This window comes from Dunckerocampus dactyliophorus, chromosome 8 (assembly GCF_027744805.1).
Source record: "Dunckerocampus dactyliophorus isolate RoL2022-P2 chromosome 8, RoL_Ddac_1.1, whole genome shotgun sequence".
In the NCBI taxonomy this organism is placed as follows: domain Eukaryota; kingdom Metazoa; phylum Chordata; class Actinopteri; order Syngnathiformes; family Syngnathidae; genus Dunckerocampus; species Dunckerocampus dactyliophorus.
Window position 1 is genome coordinate 26815486 of NC_072826.1, and position 20414 is coordinate 26835899.

The window sequence follows — 20414 nt, forward strand, 5'->3', positions numbered from 1 at the left end:
TCGTTTTATCATTGCATCGCAGGCCTCTGAATCGTAAATGAGGTGGCCAGAGATTAACAGCCCTAGAAGAGAGGGATGTGTCTCTGCCTTCTCAACTTCTCAAAGTTCATCTTGTGTTTCTTTATGTAGTCCTGAAACGTGATTCAAAAAAGACCGTAGAAGGCTCACAACAAAACACCTTGAGTGTCTTTTTTTTTTGCTTTCTTTCTAATGCGTAGAAATTCTCCACAATCAGATTTATTGAAAGCCTTGGTGCAAATGTAAAGTAGGACACGTCAAAACTTGTAGCAGCCGCAGCGTTTGAAACCCAACGTGTGTGCTTTGCAGGAAGGGACGAGAGCACGCAGCCCGTCAAGCCGTCGTTCTTGGAATACTTCGAGCAGAAGGAGAAGGAGGCTCACAGTCAGAATGGAGGAGGAAGAGGAGGAGATCACCCTGCAGACTACCGCAAAATGCCCACTGAAGGAGATCTGGAAGTGGTGAGTTGAACGTTGAATGCTGTTTTCTTTCCCAGAGACCTTTCAAGCAGGACCACGAGCTGCTGCTGCTGCCATTAAATATTCAAAATGTAACCTTTTCAACATCTAAGGTGGTTCCTCCTGGCAGGCCGCCTCTGCTGGAGAGCCTGCTCTCTGTCAAAGCGTCAATAAGTCAGCTGACAGCAACTAGCAAGCTTTACCTCCAACTACTCATACCATCTTTTTTCTTCTTTGACCTGAACTAAAACTTGTTTTAATTGTGTGCACACCTTTTAGTGTAGCTTGTTGGGTGGTCGAACATAGAGTTTCCCAACCATCATCGAGCCAAGGCACGTACTTCAGCACAGGGGTGTCCAAACTTTTTCCAGCGAGGGCCACATAGTGAAAACTGAAAGGATGCAAGGGCCACTTTTTATATTTTGTATTAAGAAAAAAGTGCATCTTAGCTTTGTGACAAAGGTGAAAATGTCTTTTATTAATATCAACTTCGATCTTTGCTTTTTTTCCCCCCCTATTTTGGTGTTATTTTCTTCCTCAATATTTCAACTGTCTTCATATATAGTCTTTGTAAATTTTCTTTTCACAATATTATGACTTTATTCCCATAATATTTGTACTTTATTTTGAACTTTCCAACTTTTCTTTCCAACTTTTCCCCCAACCTAATATTCCAAAAATCACAACTTTATTTTGCTGTGTTCGTCATAATGACTATTAAGAAATAACATTTTTTCTTGAATATTTCAACTCTATACTACTAAAATGACATTATTTTTCCTCAGTTTATTTTAGTTTATTTTTGTAAAATTGTGACTTTTTTCTCATTAGAATAAGACTTTTTTCTCTTAATATTTTGACTGTATTCTTGTAAAATTGTAAAACTGTTTTTTTCATTTCTGATGGTTTTTTTTTATTTCAACTTTCTTCTTGGAAAATGTATTCTCGTAATTATGATTTTATTCCCATAATATTTTGACTTTATTCCCGCAACTTTATAACTTTTTCCTCAACGAAATTTTCCAAAAATTGCAACTGCATTTGTTGGTTTGTTTCTCATAATATTCCGCCAAAAACATGTTTTTCTTTTTTTCTTTAATATTTCAGCGATTTGCTGTTAAAATGACATTTTCCCTCATAATGTGATGTTATTCTTGTAAAATTATGATTTATTATTACTTTTTTCATTAGTTTACAATTTGGATTTCTTAATATTTTGACGTTATTTTTGTAAAATTACTGCTGATTTTTGGTCTTTATTTGTTTTTTTAAAGTTTCCTTGTTAAATTATATTTTTAGAATATGCCGCGGGCAAATTGAAAAACAGCCGCAGGCCACAAATGGCCCCCAGGCTGCACTTTGGACACCCCTTCTTTAGCAAGTATGCTATGACTTATTCTGCTATATGAATGGAAACAGGTGAACACACGGGTTAATGATTAGTGTTAATGATACTTAATGATAATGGTACCCTCTGCCATAGAGTGGAAGAGCATTTTATTGATTTGTTTGCTGCTATACTGTGCGTACATAAACATAAATACTTTATTTGTAGTAAATAAATCATCATTTTTGGACCAATTAGGAAATTGGATCCTTTCCCCGTACATACCTGATTATGTCACGGCATACTAGTGTGCCGCGGCACAACGGTTGGGAATTATGGATGGAAGAGATGAAAGGTGGTCTGGGTACACCTCAAACCCAGCCTGTTTACAGGGTGAAATTCCCCTCAGATTATTTTATTCTGACAGCTGTGAAATGACTCTAGGATTCTCAAGGGCAGTTTACAATTTAATTCAAACAGGAGTAGATGCAAGCAATCGCAATGCCAGTGCTGGAGAGACCGATTAGCGGCCAACGTAAGTGTAGCGAAGTCCAATTGATCTCCGAAGAGGAACTTTCTGGTATAACTTCTGCCAGAGAGGTGGTAAACGTTTTTAGTTGTTTGGAATATTAGTTTAAACTGGCTCCAGTCAGTCTGTTTGGACAGCTAATCACACCTCAGACAGAGATGAAAAAAGTGGCGTATCTGGAAACTATGTTTGTGTGCACAGGTGAAAACATCTTGTGTACTACAGCCATGGAAAAAATGATTAGACCACCCTTGATTCTTCACTTTATTGATCCATTTTAATGCCTGGTACAACAAAATGTACATTTGTTTGGACAAATATAATGATGATAACAAATATAGCTCATAAGAGGTTAAATTAAAAGCTGATATCTAGCACTTTCCATGGTTTTCTTGATAATAACCAAAATCACTTAAGTTCTTACCTGAATAGCTATAGCATTGTATTGCCAAAAAACATAATGTTATATATGTGTTATATATATACAGTATACAACTAAAGGTACATTTGTCCAAACAAATGTACCTTGTATCAGGCATTAAAATGAACAAGAAACTGAAGAAAGGATCATTTCTTCCATGACTGTATGTCTGACAGTGGAAAATATTCCATTCCCAACAATGTAATAATACACTCCTCCATGCAAGCATGCTGGCAAGCATCACACAAGAGAGTGATGTCACATGGTTTGTTGTGTCATGTTGCGTTTCACTTGGAGTTTGTGAAAAGAATCAGGGTGGAAAGAGAACTTTTGCTGCGTCTCAACTGGCACACTTACTGCATGTACAGTACTTACACTAAGTCGTTTGGGCACACTGAGACGTACGGCAAAATGGTGCAGCGTTGCCGTGCTGAGTCAGCAGGAGGCCACGCTCGCGACAGAAAGTCAATGAAAAGATTGTCTCATCAGCGACGGCATGCGTCACACTCCCAGGTGGGTTTCTTGTCCCATTAGTTTTGCAAATGTGAGCATAAAAGGAAGACGTTTGTGACGCCGGGCGTCAGTTAAATCACGTAAATACTTTTAGCTGCTACCTCTAAAAGTACGTTCTCCCTGGACTGGACTCTCGGGCGCCTCCATGACAACACGCTGGAAGAAGCACTAACCTACATTATTGATGAGCAGCAGATGTGGAATATCCAAAGCTTCCGTCTATTTTGGCCGCATCCTCGCTGCGAGTCACCCAAACTGGACGTCTGAGCACGTGCGCACTAGTTATGCTGATGATGAACGTAAACAAACATACAATCTAATGCAAGGGTGCCCAAACTTGGTTTTTTACAATGTGCCAAAAAACAAACTCTTAAATGACCCCAGGCCGCACTTTGGACACCCCTGATCTAACAATCTCCATATCACAAAGGCAATAATTGAACAATAGTGTTTGTTATTGTTACTGTATCATTCCTACTGTTGACTGTTTCTAATATTGTGACCTTGCCGTTCCTAATCTTCTAATGTTGTTACACGAATGCCTCTCAGTGCATCAGACGTCAGCTTTTATTGTCTTCAGTCATAAGAGATTTCCTTCCATTTACTCACTCTCTTCATGATGATGCTATTGCCCTGGGTGTGTGTGTGTGTGTGTGTGTGTGTGTGCGTGTGTGCGTGTGCGCACGTGTGCACATTTGAGGAGAGAACTGAAGCGCGGCCATGCTAAATGTTTCATCTTCTTATTTACGTCTGAGTGCTGCTGCAGACTTTGTTTACTTTCCTACGGCCAACCAAGCTGCATGGGCAAAAGTATTGGGACAGTTACAGGAAGCTAAAGCTGAAGAAAACGTGGAGTGACTGCAGCTTTTGTTATTCTGGGAAGACTTTCAACAAGATTTTGTGAGGTCAGAAGTCACTGGTTGATTTAGTTCTTCCACAGCAAATTCCTCCAAGCGTGCCATCATGCTTTGTTCACTGGGGGAGAGAAAAGAGTGCGCCCACAAAGTTGGAAGCATACAATTGTTCAAAATGTCTTGGTAGGTTGAAGAATGAAGATTGAGGGACACCTCAAGTCTAACCTCTCATTCGTGTACGCCTGCCACTGAGGTCTGCAAGGGAACACATTTACTGTGACACACACGAACAGGAGTTTTATTTATGTCTTAAATGGCTTATTTACTCTTAGTATGTCTACGACATTGGGTAATACGAGTATAAAACCATTTAAAGTAGCCACTAGAGTACAATACATTGTTGAGACAATAGCCACCGCAGGAAGTACACTGTCCAGAAAACACAAGGAACTACTAACGTGTGAGTTTGTGTTTTCTTATTCATGTCTAATATGGCTTATTTTTAGGGATGTTTGATAATATCGGCCCACCGATACTCCCGCCCCCATACTGGCATAAAAATGTATTGGCTGATCAGTATATAAATATATTGGTTAATTTGCCATCATCGAGGCATCCAGCGGCACCAATATGTGGAAATACTTTGTCACGTCCTGTGTTATTCCTCGCAGTCGGAACTGGGCTTGATCTGTTAAAGCCACGGGCGTGGGTGTGCCGCAGATAGCACCTCAGTTATCTTACGGCATGGTCTCATTGTCAGTCGACAATTTTACCCACGTCGAGGGTCACCAAATGTGGAGATGCGATTCACAGCAAGACAAGAGTTGAGGGAGGTGGCACCAATCAGTTTAGTCTCCACTCGACTCAACCACAGGCAACAACTCTGTAGCAATAGCTAAGTGGCTACAACAACCTCATGACCTGGAAATGGAAATGCACTTGATAGATACTTTATTAATCTCCAAGAGAAATGTATAAAATGTCTAAAACAATATCGTGGGTCACCACAATGTGTTAACTCCATGACATATGTGATGTTACACATATTGGTATCTGTATCCGTTGATATCGGAATCAGAAATTAAGAGTTGGACAATATTGGCATATCGGTTATCGGCAAAAAAGCCATTAATCGGACAAACCCTGCTTATTTTGTCTTATATCTACTATATAGAGTAATAGAAGCAGGCTAATCTTGTTGAAAACCATATTTAGAAGATGATAAACAGGCTTTCTATGCCATAACTACAAAAATATTCCATTTGTTAATAGTGAATTCTACTTTGCAGAAATTCACTTAGCAAGGTCAAGTCTGGAACCAATTAACCGCCATAAACGAGGGACGACTGTAATAGGCTTTTTCCCATCTATCACAAAGCTGAGATGCAGTTTTTTTCTTGAAATATACAAAACTTCTTAGTGTTGCTTTACAAAATAGCAAAGTGGCCCTTGCATCCTTTCATTTTTCACTATGTTGATAAAGTTTGGGCACCCCTGCACTAGAAGAAGTGTTCAACTGTGGGGAACTTTGCTCAAATCAAATCACCAAGTCTCGGCAGCACGAGGGCGGTGTTACTTTATCCGCATTGATTGTGGCTCATAAATAGCTGCAGACAGAGTGCGTGCTGGGAAAAGGGGTCGGGGGTGTTCCTCTGGGACACGCTGAGGGCATCGTCTCACTACAAGTGAAAAGATGAAACCTTTGCAAGCGTATTTTTAGCTAAAGTGTCCCATTACAAACCTATCAGCCCAGCCCGCTCGGAATGGATAGGAATAGAAATCAAGGTGTCAAACACGCTAACGCAATCATCAGCATGGTGGTAACGTGGTTAGCACATCTGCCTCACAGCCATGTGGGCTTGGACCACTCTGTATGGAGTTTGCATGTGCTCTTTTGTTGGTTCTTTCCTCCCCGTCCAAAAACACTCAATTGTCCATATACCAACTTGTCAACGGGTAGGCTCCAGCTCACCCGTTACCATGAACATCAAAATGGATGGATCAGACATATCGATAAGTGTACTATGGAACCTTACCTTTTCGTTAAAATTTTTGTCTTGGATTTTGTACGGCCAAACTAGTCTGTGCCCAAACACAGCATTCACATGTTGCTGACTTCGTCTGTGTGAAGAATGGATAGTGCTTCTCTTAGAGTTGGGACACTATTCTATTCTGGCATCCTTAAGGGAATCCTTAAATCATATTTAGTGTGTGTGTATGTGTTGTTTATTTGTTCATAGAACACACACAGAACGATGAAAAACTCTGTATCGGTCTCTTTTCTTCATTCTTTCAAGCACTGGGCCGTGCGCTGGTAAGGCATTCAAGAACACTGCATATTTTTGGGTGTTAGAGAGGTTCCGCTGTATAAGAGCCTTGGTGGACGTCTGCGCACTACAGAGTGTTGCCGTAGTAGTTTGTCATCTCCACCGGGAGGCGCCACAGGTGACGGCAAGCTCTCGTGTGTCGCCGCAGGTCAGCTCGTGGTCGGTGGAGGAGCTCCGTCAGCGTCTGGCTTCGTTGGACCCGCAGATGGAGCAAGAGATCGAGGAGATCCGCCAGCGGTACCAAGCCAAGAGGCAACCCATCCTGGACGCCATCGAGGCCAAGAAGAGGCGGCAGCAGAACTTCTGAGAGGCATCACTCTCTATGTTTCTGACTCTATGATTGACAGCTCTCTGGACAGGTGAAGACTTGAACCAGGACACGAAACAGAATCATGGTACGCTGGTGGCGCCATGTCGCCCCCCCACCTCATGCACCAGAATGTAGCACCAGCTGTTCTTACTCTTAGTTTTGATGACGACCACCATCTTGTGAGCTTTCCTCAGAGCTTTGGACCATCAGGTGGTCATTCCTCAGGGCGTGTGTGTATATTATGTAAGTTATGAAACATGCAGCATGCTTTCTTTTCAATGGTAAACACAACAAATAGCTTCTAATTTGACATGCGGATAAAGTCTTGAAAAAGGGAAATAATGTTAAATAAGACGAGTTTCATCACTTTAAGGCCATGTCTCTGTCAGTACACTTCAGTAAGTACACTGTGTGCTTAGTTCCTGAGTGCACAAATTTTGAGTGTAATGCTGTCCCAAACTCATCATTGACCTTACACACTTCAGAGTTAGCCACTGTGTCTCACCTTCGTGTTGATAGTTCCTCCCTACCCTTTCACTATGTAGCCAAGTTGGTGACTATTGAGAGTGGCAAGTGTCCACAAGGACTAACGTGAATAATGGCAGCTAAGGAGCAACCCGTAGTGAAGACAAGTAGTTAATAGAAGAAGAAGTGGGTAAGTATTGCGATGGTCATTTTTGGTAAGTGCGCAATGACTGTGTTGGATTTGGGACAGCACTACACTGTCTACACAGTATACTTATTGAAGTGTACAGATGGAAGTATTCCATTTGAGACACGGCCCAAGTCAGAAACACTGGATTAACGTAACAAATGTAGAGGCCGCCGTGCACGAGCAGCGACAAAGCTGAGCAATATGGCGTCCTTGTGTTTGGAACTGGTAAACGTGAGTGTGGCGCGTTCTAGTCAGCCATTTTGACTGGTTTGATGTGACGAAGGGAAGTCCTTTCTAAAACTTGTGCTTTGCTGCGTTTGGTGGAAATGTTGCTGCCTTAAAACTGCTGCTGATGTTTGATGTCTTTTTATTTGTGGAAAGAATAAACACAAATCTTCCATGTTCTTTTTATTCTTTGGTCGTCATCATGCTGAGGTCTCATAAAAGCATCGTATCATCACAACTGACGTGACTCCACCTCCACGTAGCTGTAGTTGATGATGCCGCCACCGTCATCCTCGTATTGTACGGCATCATCGTCGGACGCCGGCCCCTCCTGGCCCTCGTCATCCCCGCAGCTCGCCGTCTTCCTACGGCGGCGGCTGCTGCTGTTGCTGTTTCGTACGGAAGCTTCCAGCGCCTTCTGGCGCCGATAGAAGTGCGAGAACTTGTTGAAAATGATAGTGATGGGCAGCGCCACGACCAGGGTGCCACCAAGAATGCAGCCACTGGCTGCCAGCTTGCCCGCCACCGTCACGGGCACCACGTCCCCGTAGCCCACCGTAGTCATGGTGACCGTCCCCCACCACCAGCACGCCGGGATGGTGTCCAGGCCCACGTCCTGTACAGGGACACTTGATTATGTACAGTCTGATGGAACAATCACACGTCAACGTGCAAAAAGTGACGTGACAGCAGATGAGGGTGTGATCATGAAGCAGCAAAGGACACTTGACCTCCTCATGCTCGGCGGTGTAGGCCATTCCAGAGAAGACGGACACTCCCACGGCCAGGTAGAGCAGCAGAATGCCCACTTCACGGTAACTGTGCTGCAAGATGGAGGACAGCTTGTCATGTGATTCAAACATGGCCGGCAGCCGACTAGACGAAATGGTGTCACATGACCCCGTCACTCGTAGATCATCAACATCGATGCATGGTCTGTCGGATTCTTCGATTAATGTCTCATAAGACAGCGTGGAACATCTCGCTGACGCTGCACTTTGTCCATGAAAACATTTAAGAGGACAGGATGGACTGACATCCACTAGGACGCCTCTTCCAACACTGTCACTAAAGATCTACATCTTCTATTTCTATAACCAAAGTCATCACTAAACGTGCGGTGGACTCACCCGGAGCGTGGCCCCCAGAGAACGCAGACCCGTGGAGTGTCGGGCCAGCTTCAGCACCCTGAAGATCCTCATCAGCCTGAAGACCTGGAGGACAAAAGGTTGTTGAGGACACACGCTCCCTGGGGGAGGTCGCCTGACAAGGCCAGACCTGGATGAGGCGTCCCAGGTCTCCCAGTTCCGACGGGGTGCCCAGCACCATGTCACAGACCAGCGTGACGTAGACGGGAACGATGGACGCCATGTCGATGATGTTCAGAGGATGCTGGAAGAACCTCTTCCTGTTTGGTGCCAGCAGGAGGCGCATTACCACCTGTGCGACATCACACCTCAGCTTGCGATGCTACACAGACACACACACGTGCACACTCAGTAGTCACCTCAAAAGTGAACCAGCACATGCACAGCACCTCCAGTGCATCCATAGTGGGATCGTCCATCAGCTTCCCCTCAGAGTCAAACATCTGCAACACAAAGACAGTCACACCCTGAGGTGCACCACTCTGATGCAAACAATCCTTGGACGGTTTTTGTTTGGACTCATGGAAATAATCTATTCCAGGGTCAAACTGTGGCCTTTATAGGCCAGTTTTAAGTGTAAAAATAAGTTAAGCACTTATTTGTGATCTGGGAATTGAACTCATAAATAGAACATACTCCAATTCCAAATAGTGTATGTTAACTTGTCACACCTGGTATTCAGGAATGCTGTTGATGCACATGGTGGCAATGGAGGTGAGCACCACGCTGATGGAGAGCAGGCTGAAGAGCTTGCTGGGAATGGAGTATCCCGGGTTCTCCAGAGTGAGCCACAGACACTTGCGGACGTTTCCGCAGCGCACCTCCTGGAAGTGCTCCATGTCCCTGCAAGGAGGACGCACACGTCAACCACAGGGGCCCCTCCTCCTCTTCCTCAACCCACCTCCGCCCTACCTCACCTGTTCAGGTCTGAAATCTCGTCCGGCAGCGTGTCCAAGCTGCTGGCGTCGCTGTCGTCATCCCAGCTGCGACGCCGACTGCTTTCCAGCTTGCGGTCGTGGTAACGAAAGCTGCAGCAGCTGTCCAGGAAGAAGTCGCTGATTCCCCAGTACTCCAACTCCTGACTGCACACATGTACTACTACTATTACTTACATCACTAATATTCATCGGAATTTTGTGGTGGTAAAAACGATGAGCGTCACCTGAAGGAGAACACGCACAACTCCTCCATGATGTGAAGTTTTCCCGTCTGGTAGAAGTTGAGCACGTACGGGAACAATCCAGGATTCCTGTCAAAGTAAAATTCCTTCTGCTGCCCATCGTAGTCGTCACACACCTGCGGGGGAGAAGGGAGGCAGAGGTCACAAGTGCCGCCTACGCCATCTTGAAATTCACTCCCCACTGACCTGCAAGATGTCCTCTTCCGAGTCACATTCGAGAAGCTTTCCCAGTCTTGTGTCCGGGAAGTTTTTCAGCGAGCTGCGGCCGACGCTCCGCCTCAGCCCGCCCACGTTCACGTGTACAACACCCTCATCCAAGTCCCGCTGGGCCCGGAAGGGCAGACGCTCCGTCACCATGTTTCACTGGCGAACGCAAAGACGTTAACGTCGACGACTTCGCCAACAGGAAGTGGCAAACAGTAAAGTACACAACACAGCGTTACGAACAGGAAGTAGCATTATTTCCAACGAGAAAGTAGTGTTCCTTACAAAAAGAGGAAGTGTTGTTGTTTCCAAACAGGACGTAGTGTTTTTTCCAAACAGGAAGTAGTGTTCCTTATAAAGAGGGAGTGTTGTTGTTGTTGTTTCCAAACAGGAAGTAGTGTTCTTTTCAAACAGTGAGTAGCATTCTTTACAAAGAGGAAGTGTCCTTTTCAAACATGAAGTGTTTTTTTCAAAATTGTTAGTGGTGTTTTTTCCAAACAGGAAGTAACATTCTTTCCTAATAGGTTCTTTACAAACAGGAGGTGGCGTTCTTTCTCAAGCAGGGGAAGTAGTGTCTACAGGAAGTAGCAAAAGTAACAAAGTAGCATTATTTCCCAACAGGAAGGAGCATTCTTTCCAAGCAGGAAGTAGTGTTCTTTCCCAACAGGAAGTAGTGTTCTTTTCAAACAGGGAGTAGCATGCCTTACAAAGTGGAAATGGCTTTCTTTACAAACATTAAGTAGTGTTTTTCTCAAATTTGTAGTGTCCTTTCCAAACAGAAAGCAGTGTTCTTTCCAAACCGGAAGTAGCATTCTTTCAAAACAGAAAGTAGTGTTCTTTCCAAATAGGAAAAATCATAAGTAGCATTCTTTTCCAACAGGAAGTAGCGTTCTTTCCAAACAGGAAATGGCAAAACTAGTATTCTTTCCCAACAGGAAGTAGCGTTCTTTTCAAACAGGGAGGAGTATTCTTTCCCAACATGAAGTAGCGTTATTTCCAAACAGGAAGTAGTGTTCTTTTCAAACAGGAAGTAGTGTTCTTTACAAAGAGGAAGTGGCCTTCTTTACAAGCATGAAGGACTATTTTTTCCCCCCAAATTCTTAATGGTGTTCTTTTGAAACCGGAAGAAGCATTCTTTCTAAACAGGAAGTAGTGTTCTTTCCAAACAGGAAGTATGACAGGCAAATGAGTTGCTTCCCTAATAACAAACCATGGGTTATGGGCAATCAGGAAGCCCTGACAAATAAAAAGAAATGGGCTTTTAGGGTTAGTGACAGGGGTAAAGTCAAAGAACCCTAGGGGAAATTGAGGGCAAAGATAAGGGAGGGCAGAGAAAATAATCTATCAAGTGAAAGATTACAGGCATGAAGTCAAAAAGTGGGGAGTTGTCTGATGGTGACCAGAATCTGCTGGGCTGATGAACTGGGCAGGTCTTTTACAGACTTGATGGTCCCCACACAATCCCAGCTCTCCCAGCCACTGTCCGTAACCCATCGCCTCTCTCCTCCTCCCCCAACTGCAGCTCCAGTTGGAGTGACACAGAAACCAGGGAAAGCAGTGGGTCTTGGTAAAAAACCAACCCCAGCAAGCTGCTGAAGACCTGCTCTGATGAACTGTGGAATTCTATCACACCTGTTTCATCTGAGCCTGCAGACCGTACGTGCTCACCTGTCATATTAGGAAGGCTTTTGGAACGCTGGTCCTGCCTTACATCGGATGGACCCTCTACAATCCACATACCAAGCAAGCATTAGTGTAGGTGATGCCCTCATATGTACAGTATAATGCAGAAGACTTATGAACATTAAATACTGTTGATGGATCTGTGAGGTTCTGTGCCATTATATGACTTTACAAGTGCTTTACCTGTATAAAGGAAGGAGCAAGAATCCTGTTGACTTTCAACAACACCAAGTCAAAAGCTACTTGACATAGCTGGGGTCAAAGGTCGCAGTGTGCTTAATGAAGAGCACCTCCTTCCTATCGATGACGTCACAACGACGTCATGATCAAAGTTACGTCGCGAGGACAACATCTGACGTCGTCATAAGAATGAGGGACTTGACTCACCTTTTGGCAAGAATGCTCCACAGCATCGTGTGACGTCACGGCCAGACCATTCGTCAAGTCTTTTACGTCCACAAAACAGGAATAAAGTGTGTTCGTGGGTCCAGCTGCGCGCCCTGGTCACAACCGTGCACGGCAGTCCGTGTGCGGCGTGGCTGAGTGTCTTCGGCTTTTTCCGTCACTCTCCGGAAGTGAGCCGATTCTCCACGTGACCAGGCGACACTCAGCTGAAATATTTTTAGCTACTATGATAATATAATACTCAACACCAAGGCACGTTTCATGCTGAACACATATTATTATTATTATTAATAGTGTATTATTAATATATTAATAATAATAAATGACGACATAATCATCATCACCATGACTTGAGGATGTAAGACAAACAATTCTGCATTATCATCATCGTCATTGTGACCACAGCACCACCTGCTGGTTGACAATGTGGACGTCGTTTGAACTTTGACCCCTGGAACTGGAAGTTCTTCTGAGGTCAAAGGTTGACTGGGTTTAATTAGATGTTTTTCTAATTAAATATTTGCTCATGTTAATTTGGTATTTTACTGTAAATCTTTGATCGCGATAATCTGATGTTTTTAATAAACATTTTATCATGTTAGATATTTTATTGTAGATATTTTATCATGTTAATTAAATGTTTTATTATACATACATTATCATGTTAATTAGATATTTTATTGCCAAAAATATCATGGCAATTTGATGTGACGCTAGATACTTTATTGTAAATATTTTATTTTAATTTGATGTTTTATTAAAATATTTTTATTATGTTAGTTATATACAGTATTTTATTGTAAAAAATTATGCTAATTATATATTTTATTGTAAACATTTTATCATTAATTTGCTGTTTTATTATAAATATTTCTTTATGTTAATTTGACTTGATGAATATATGTATGTTTTATTTAAAATATTTTTTAGCATGTTAGATATTTTATTGTTGATTACAATTTTATCACAAATATTTTATTAAGTTTAGGTTTTATTTTCAATTTTTTATGACTTTAGACATTTTATTGTAAATATTTGATCATGTAAATTTGATGTTTTGTCATGTTTATTTGATGTTTTGTTATACATATGTTAATTTGATATTGTGTTGCAATGTGTTTTGATGTTTTATTTAAAAATGTTGGCTTGTCAATTTGATGTTCTATTACAAATATTTAATCATCTTAATTTGATGTTTTTCAATAAATATTTTTATCATATTAATCAGATGTTTTATTGGAAATATTTTAGCATGTTTTATTACAAATATTTTTTCATGTTAATTTGATGATCACTGAATTTTATTTATTTATTTTATTTTATTATTTAATTTGGTGTTAATTAGTTTTATATTTTATCATTACTATCAATATTTCATTGTATTTATTATTTGAATTTGATGTTTTATTAGGAATATAATAATGTTATCATGTTAAACAGTCTTTTATTCCACATTTTATTTTGAAATCCCTGCCACAGGAGTGGCAGAAGTTGATCTTGGAGGTCCGCACCACACCTTTGCGTTCACGTCAAGCAGCGGCGCCGATGCGCACGTTGGCGTGGCTCTGACAGGCCAGGTAGCGGGTCCAGTACTTCCTGAAGAGCTCGTCTCTGAAACCGTAGACGACGGGACTGAGGAAGCGAGGGATGATGTAGACCAGCAGGAAGAAGATGTAGCGGATCTCCAGGCTGAGAAGCGGAAAGAGCGAGATGAGCGCCGCCTGCAGCGACGGAACCACGAAGGCCAGCATGCACAGCAGCAGCTGCAAGGAGAACACGAGCAGAAGAACATTAGAACCTTCCAGGCCTGATATCTGCTGCTTGAAGATGTTCTATTGCTTTTCAGCTTGCTGTGCAAAAAAGAAGGAGGTACTGCAAGTCTGTAGAAGGAGGCGTCACCTGCAGGCCGTGGAGCAGCACGGTGTTTCGGGCCCTGGTAACAGACGCCAGGCCGGCGGAGGCGGCGCGCGCCGTCATCATGATTTTGCAGTAGGTGAAGAGGAGGGTGAGGAAGACGAAGGACAAGTAGGCACCGTCAAAGACAAAGTTCTTGTAGTAGATGGCGCGATGGCGGAAGAGCAGCGAGTGGTCGCAGAAGATGGCGGCGTGGAAGAAGCTGGGCGGCTCCTTCAGCACGGTGATCAGCAGGTCGGTGACGGGCGGCGTGGCGGTCAGGATGAGGATGGCGCCGATGAGGAGCAGCGTGCGTGGCACCGTGCACATCTGGGTGTAGTGCAGTGGGAAGCAGATGGACACGTACCGCTCCACCGCCATGCCCGCCAGGATGAGTGGCGTGGAACGTGTGGTCAGGACCGCAGTCATGATCTGTGCAGAGCACAATGACCTCATGTTAGCGTGACGCCATCTTAGCACTTATTAGCAGTATGATGCCATGTTAACTGCAGACATAAGGTGGTTAGGTGGGCGTGGTGATCTCTGACCAGCAGGCAGCAGACAGAGGCGTGGATCCTCCTGAAGATGTAACTGACCACGTAGAGCGCCGTCACCAAACTCAGCTGCAGGGCGTCGTTGACGACCATGTAGATAAACATGATGTACCGCGGGTTGTCGTAGAACACGCTGGGATACACACACACACACACACACGTACAGTGGTGTGAAAAGTGTTAGCCCCCATTCCTGATTTCTTATTTTTATGCATGTTTGTCACACTTAAATGTTTCAGATCATCAAACACATTTAAATTTTAGTCAATGACAACACAACTGAACACAACATGCAGTTTTTAAATGAAACGTTTTATTATTAAGGGAGAAAAAAAATCCAAAGCTACATGGCCCTGTGTAAAAACGTGATTGCCCCCTAAACCTAATAACTGGTTGGGCCACCCTTAGCAGCAACAACTGCAATCAAGCGTTTGTGATAACTTGCAATGAGTCTCTTACAGCGCTGTGGAGGAATTTTGGCCCACTCATCTTTGCAGAATTGTTGTCATTCAGCCACATTGGAGGGTTTTTCAGCATGAAGCACCTTTTTAAGGTCATGCCACAGCATCTCAATAGGATTCATGTCAGGACTTTGACGAGGCCACTCCAAAGTCTTCATTTTGTTTTTCTTCAGCCATTCAGAGGTGGACTTGCTGGTGTGTTTTGGATCATTGTCCTGCTGCACAACCCAAGTTGCTTTCAGCTTGAGGTTACCAACAGATGGCCGGACATTCTCCTTCAGCAGAATTCATGCTTCCATTTATCACAGCAAGTCTTTCAGGTCCTGAAGCAGCAAAACAGCCCCAGACCATCACACTACCACCACCATATTTTACTGCTGGTATTACGTTCTTTTTCTGAAATGCGGTGTTACTTTTACGCCAGATGAAATGGGACACACACCTTCCAAAAAGTTCAACTTTTGTCTCGTCAGACCACAGAATATTTTCCCAAAGGTCTTGGGGATCATCAAGATGTTTTCTGGCAAAATTTAGAGAAGCCTTAATGTTCTTTTTGTTCAGCCGTGGTTTTGGTCGTGGAACTCTGACATGCAGGCTGTTTTTGCCCAGTGTCTTTCTTATGGTGGAGTCATGAACACTGACCTTAACTGAGGCAAGTGAGGCCTGCAGTTCTTTGCATGTTGTTGTGGGGTCTTTTGTGACCTCTTGGATGAGTCGTTGCTGCGCTCTTGAGGTCATTTTGGGATTTTCTTCCCCCTTAATAATAAAAAGTTTCATTTAAAAACTGCATTTTGTGTTCAGTTGTGTTGCCATTGACTAATATTTAAATTAGTGTGATGATCTGAAACATTTAAGTGTGACAAACATGCAAAAAAATAAGAAATCCGGAAGGGGGCAAACACTTTCCCACACCACTGTACTTTACACAGGACATAGTGAGGATGAACCATTGAATAAATCTATTATTCATATAAATACAATAATGTTAAAAAGGCCAAACAGGAAGTAACTATGTAAATGTACGCAAACGAGGATGTCAGGTGACATGAGGAGGAAGTGAGGCACCTGTGTCGCAGGAAGGTGTGCACCATGCTGCCGTTGATGACGCTAAGTGTGAGCCACACCATCATGGCCACGATGTTCTTGGCCAAGGCGTTGGAGAAGCTGTCTTTAGGCACCGCCTCCCCGCCGCCGCCACCCAGCGAGCTGCTGTTGCCTGTCAGAGCGTCCACCAGGCCTGGGGGGGTGAAGTTTAGCATTGCCACGTACCTCCTTTACGTACTACTATGGAAACACACGTAACTATCACTACATATCATATCATCTTCATGTTCTTCATCATCGTCATACTCACATCATCACAACCCCCATCAGAACCCCATCCCCTCGTCACGTACACGGAACCTTGCCACTGTCAACATCAGGACACAACTTAGAACTCCTACAACATTTCCTTGAAGGTCCTGGAACATATTAGAACACTATGTAGAACATCTTAGAACATTATTCAGACATCTTAGCGCACTATGTACAATATCTTAGAACACAACATGAGAACATCTTCGACATCCTGGAACATGTAGAACATCTTAGGACATGATAAATATATATATATATATATATCTTAGAACAGTATGTAGACAATCCTGGGACACTGTGTAGCACATTTGACAACACAATGTAGAACGTCTTGGAACTTCTTAGACCACTATGTAGAATATTGTAGGACTTTATGTAATCTGATTTTAGAGCACCACGTAAAATATCTTAGGACACTCCAAAGAATGTCCTGGAACATCTTAGAACAGTACGTAGTACATCCTGGAAAATTAGTTTGATCGTCCTGGGACATGTTAGAACACTATGAAGAACATCCTGGAACATTATATAGAACATCGTAGAACCTTATGCAGAACATCTTAGAGCTTTACGTAAAATATCTTAGAACATGACATAGAACGTCCTGGAAAATCTTACAACACTATGTAGAACACCCTGGAACATGAGGTAGAACATCCTGGAATATCTTCGAACACTATATTTAGAACATTCTAGTGCACTATGTAGAATATGTTAAAACACTACACAGAACATCCAGGAACATCTTAGCACAGTATGTAGAACATCCTGGAAAACTATGGAGAACTTTTTAGAGCAGTACGTGCAATGTCCTGGAACATCTTAGAGCACTTTGTAGAACATTTAAGTACACTGGAACATTGTAGAACACCTCATAACTCTTTATAGAACATCCCATAAAATATTGGAACGCTGTAATATTGTACAACTAGACCCTTGTGCAGAACGTCCTGAATATCCTGGAACACTGTGGAATATTGTAGAACATCTCAGAACGCCATGTAGGACATCCTATAACATCTTGGAAGAGACTGTTGTAGAACATCTTGGAACACTATGTATAACAGCACGCGACATCTTAGTACTTTTTGCAGAACATCCTAGAACACTGGAATATTGCAGAACATCTTTGAACACAGTAGAACATCCAGGAAGATATTAGAACATTGTAGATCATCTTAGAGGACTATGTAATATTGTCGTACATCCTACAACACTGAGTAGAACATCCTGGAACATCTTAAACCACTGTGGATTATTGTTGAACATCCTAGGCATCCCATACCATCTTAGAACATTGCAAAACATGCTGGGACAGCTTTTGTAAAAGAGGGCGAGGAGAAGATTGTGGAGAAATAGAATGCAGACATCTGTGTGCCACTGCACACAGATGGAGAAGAAGAAGAAGAAGAAGAAGAAGAAGAAGAAGAAGAAGAAGAAGAAGAAGAAGAAGAAGAAGAAGAAAAAGCAGCTTACCTGAGGAGAGTTGATGATCAGCAGTCTGCTGTTTGCTTATATGCCATGTGATGATGTCATAGGTTATGGGATGCACCTCTGTCGTGGGCGGGCAGCTCATTATCATCCACCCAGCTCTACTAACTAACTAAGTAATCCACTAAGTAATCCACTAACCATTTCACTAAGTAATTAACAAAGTATCAAAGTTGAAAAAACTGTGTGGCCAACATGCTAACCACGAGGCCACATGAAGGTTAATGTCAATAAAAGACAAATATATATTGTTCATATTATTTATAAGTACACTGTGTGCGTGAGTAATAATATGTTACGATATTTAAAATATGCTTACCAGCATATAATTAATAATTGGTGTAATCTTGGCAACTTTATGTTCAGTCACATTTCGTGTTGAAAAAAGTTTAATATGACGGGAATAGTTGGCCACCGAGGGGCGCTGTAGGACCGCGTGGCCTGTGTGTGCGTGGGTTCGTCGCGCGTTGTCTTAATTAGAAGAGTAGAAGAAGAAGTTGAAACGTTCGAGTTGTAAATGAAGAAACGCGTTTTCTTCTCATTATTTGTCATCATTTCGTCTAATTGTCAGTATTTGTCATTATGTTTCATGACTTCTTAACTTTTTTGCTGCTAAGCACAAGTCAAACGTGTTTCTTATGAGCCGAGATGAGGAATAACGGAGGAATAAATTTTTGGTCGCCCAAGTTGCTGAGGTGAGTTTTGCCAAATACACACTTTAGACCCGGAACTACTATAAAAGTAATGAACCAAGTAATTATTCAATTTAGTTCAGATAAAAAGATGTATGTTTTTTAAGTGTGCAGGATTAGGGGGTACAGGTCAAATGTCTGAAGTGGTACGCCACTGTAAAAACTTTTGGAACTGCTGTAGACTATACCAGCCATTATCATTAATAATTAAAAGTGTCATATCTACGTCATTGACTCAACTGTATTACTTCTCTTGTTTTTACATTTGTCACTATTACTTCTCTAATGTTATATTAGCAGCGTTCGTTCACCTTTACTTCCATTATGCCAGTGGCGGGCGCTGCATTTGGTACCTGGGCCTTCAGTGGGTGCTCAATCACAATCACACAAACCATCAATAATATACCAAAACAAAATACAGCAATGTGTAGCATTACAAAGTTGTGGATGAATACCATCATTACTAAGGCAACAAACCCTGTTAACCCTTTATTTTCCAATACGTCATCTCTAAGCAACTCCAAACAACTCCAAACTACCAACCTCTACACTACAACATCATCTGGAGCAGTTCACAATTAATATTTATGTCAAAACATGATAAAAACATCAAAAATGAAATAAAAATATTGCACTCCCCACTCACTCAGAACCACTCGTCTGGAAGACTTCCAGTGGACTTCCATGCTGACTTATATAGAATATATACGTATATACAGTTTGGTTTGGTTTGGTTTGGTTTAGTTTATTTGAACATGAAGGTAACAATGGAATACATCTCATGAATCATCCTTTCACAGGATGATTCCTTTAATTTTTTTAGTTCCACATTCCAGGGAATGTGGAACAGGGACACAATGTAGGTGATGTCCCGCTTCCTGAAAAGCAGCGGGTTGCGGAAGACGTTCTTTCGGATGCAGAACACTCTGGAAGAGAAGAAGTCATGCGGCTCGGTGGCCAACATGACAAAGAGGTCAGGCAGAGCCGAGATCATGCTGGTTGTCCAAATCAGAGCGATGAGAATGAGGGTCTTGTTGACCTTGCAGATGTTTGTGTGCTGCAGCGGTAGGCACGCTGCGATGTAGCACTCGGCCGCCATGCATGCCAGGTTGAGGGGCGTGACCGTCAGCAGGATGAAGGTGGCGCACACGCACACGTTGATCTTGTGGAGGGTGTAGCTGATGACAAAGAGGACCACAGTCATGCTCACTTGGAGCATGTCGTTGAGCACCAGGTTGAAGAAGAGGATGTAGCGAGGGTTGGTGTAGAATATCTGTCCACAGAGAAGAACCGTGTCACACTTTGGTTTATGTTTCTTTCAGAGCGTCCACATATGGGCGTGTCTTACCTGGTGCTTGCAGAAGGTGTGCATGAGGCTGATGTTGATGTAGTTGACGGACAGGCCGAGGACGACCACAATCACATTTTTGATGACCACTTTGGTGAGCGGGTCTCGATACTCCACGACCTCGCTCGCGTTGGGAAACTGCGCGTTCATGTCGCCCCAGAGTGACCTCTAGTGATGACAAAACAGTTGCACCGTCACCGATGCTGTGTTCACACTTGACTACTGTATGCATCACTAAAAAAAATGCGTCAGGAAAAAAACATATAAGTCACACTGGACAATAAGTTGCATTTATTTACAAACTGATTTCACAGATTTCAAGACCAAGAACAAACATTTAATCTGCCAGCATGTTAACA

At 42.7% G+C, this 20414-nt stretch overlaps 4 protein-coding genes across 8 annotated transcripts in view; 2 read left to right on the top strand and 2 right to left on the bottom strand.

The window, feature by feature from the left end:
- Positions 1 to 7812, top strand: part of LOC129186604 (serine/threonine-protein kinase 4-like) — a 24823-nt gene extending 17011 nt beyond the window's left edge. Inside the window, exons 10-11 of the mRNA XM_054785021.1 lie at positions 328 to 479; positions 6596 to 7812. Of these exons, the coding sequence (XP_054640996.1) occupies positions 328 to 479; positions 6596 to 6754 (311 nt within the window). The 3' untranslated portion in view covers positions 6755 to 7812. The remainder of the gene's footprint in view (positions 1 to 327; positions 480 to 6595) is intronic.
- Positions 7813 to 12406, bottom strand: si:dkey-43k4.5 (potassium voltage-gated channel subfamily S member 1). 2 transcript variants are annotated; one of them, XM_054785022.1, is made up of 10 exons: positions 12240 to 12406; positions 10152 to 10328; positions 9948 to 10081; positions 9703 to 9867; positions 9457 to 9628; positions 9145 to 9228; positions 8916 to 9077; positions 8768 to 8851; positions 8369 to 8461; positions 7813 to 8253 (listed from the first exon to the last, which is right to left on the bottom strand). In XM_054785022.1, exons 2-10 carry the CDS (start codon positions 10320 to 10322, stop codon positions 7870 to 7872), a joined length of 1449 nt encoding a protein of 482 aa, XP_054640997.1. In that variant the 5' UTR covers positions 10323 to 10328; positions 12240 to 12406; the 3' UTR covers positions 7813 to 7869. The 2 variants fall into 2 exon arrangements, with proteins under 2 accessions (XP_054640997.1, XP_054640998.1); XM_054785023.1 differs by lacking the exon at positions 12240 to 12406 and adding an exon at positions 11838 to 11877.
- A 1380-nt stretch (positions 12407 to 13786) lies between these two features.
- Positions 13787 to 20205, bottom strand: or90a1 (odorant receptor, family 90, subfamily A, member 1). Its single transcript, XM_054784354.1, has 7 exons — positions 20056 to 20205; positions 19556 to 19980; positions 19185 to 19250; positions 16231 to 16437; positions 14699 to 14837; positions 14157 to 14582; positions 13787 to 14020 (listed from the first exon to the last, which is right to left on the bottom strand). The coding sequence occupies exons 1-7, from the start codon at positions 20203 to 20205 to the stop codon at positions 13787 to 13789; spliced, it is 1647 nt and encodes a 548-aa protein (XP_054640329.1).
- The window catches only part of LOC129185917 (recombining binding protein suppressor of hairless-like protein), a 31722-nt gene continuing 29894 nt past the window's right edge, over positions 18587 to 20414 (top strand). For all 4 annotated transcript variants that reach the window (XM_054783594.1, XM_054783588.1, XM_054783587.1 and 1 more), the window contains exon 1: positions 18587 to 18710. The gene's annotated coding sequence lies outside the window, so the exon portion shown is untranslated. The remainder of the gene's footprint in view (positions 18711 to 20414) is intronic.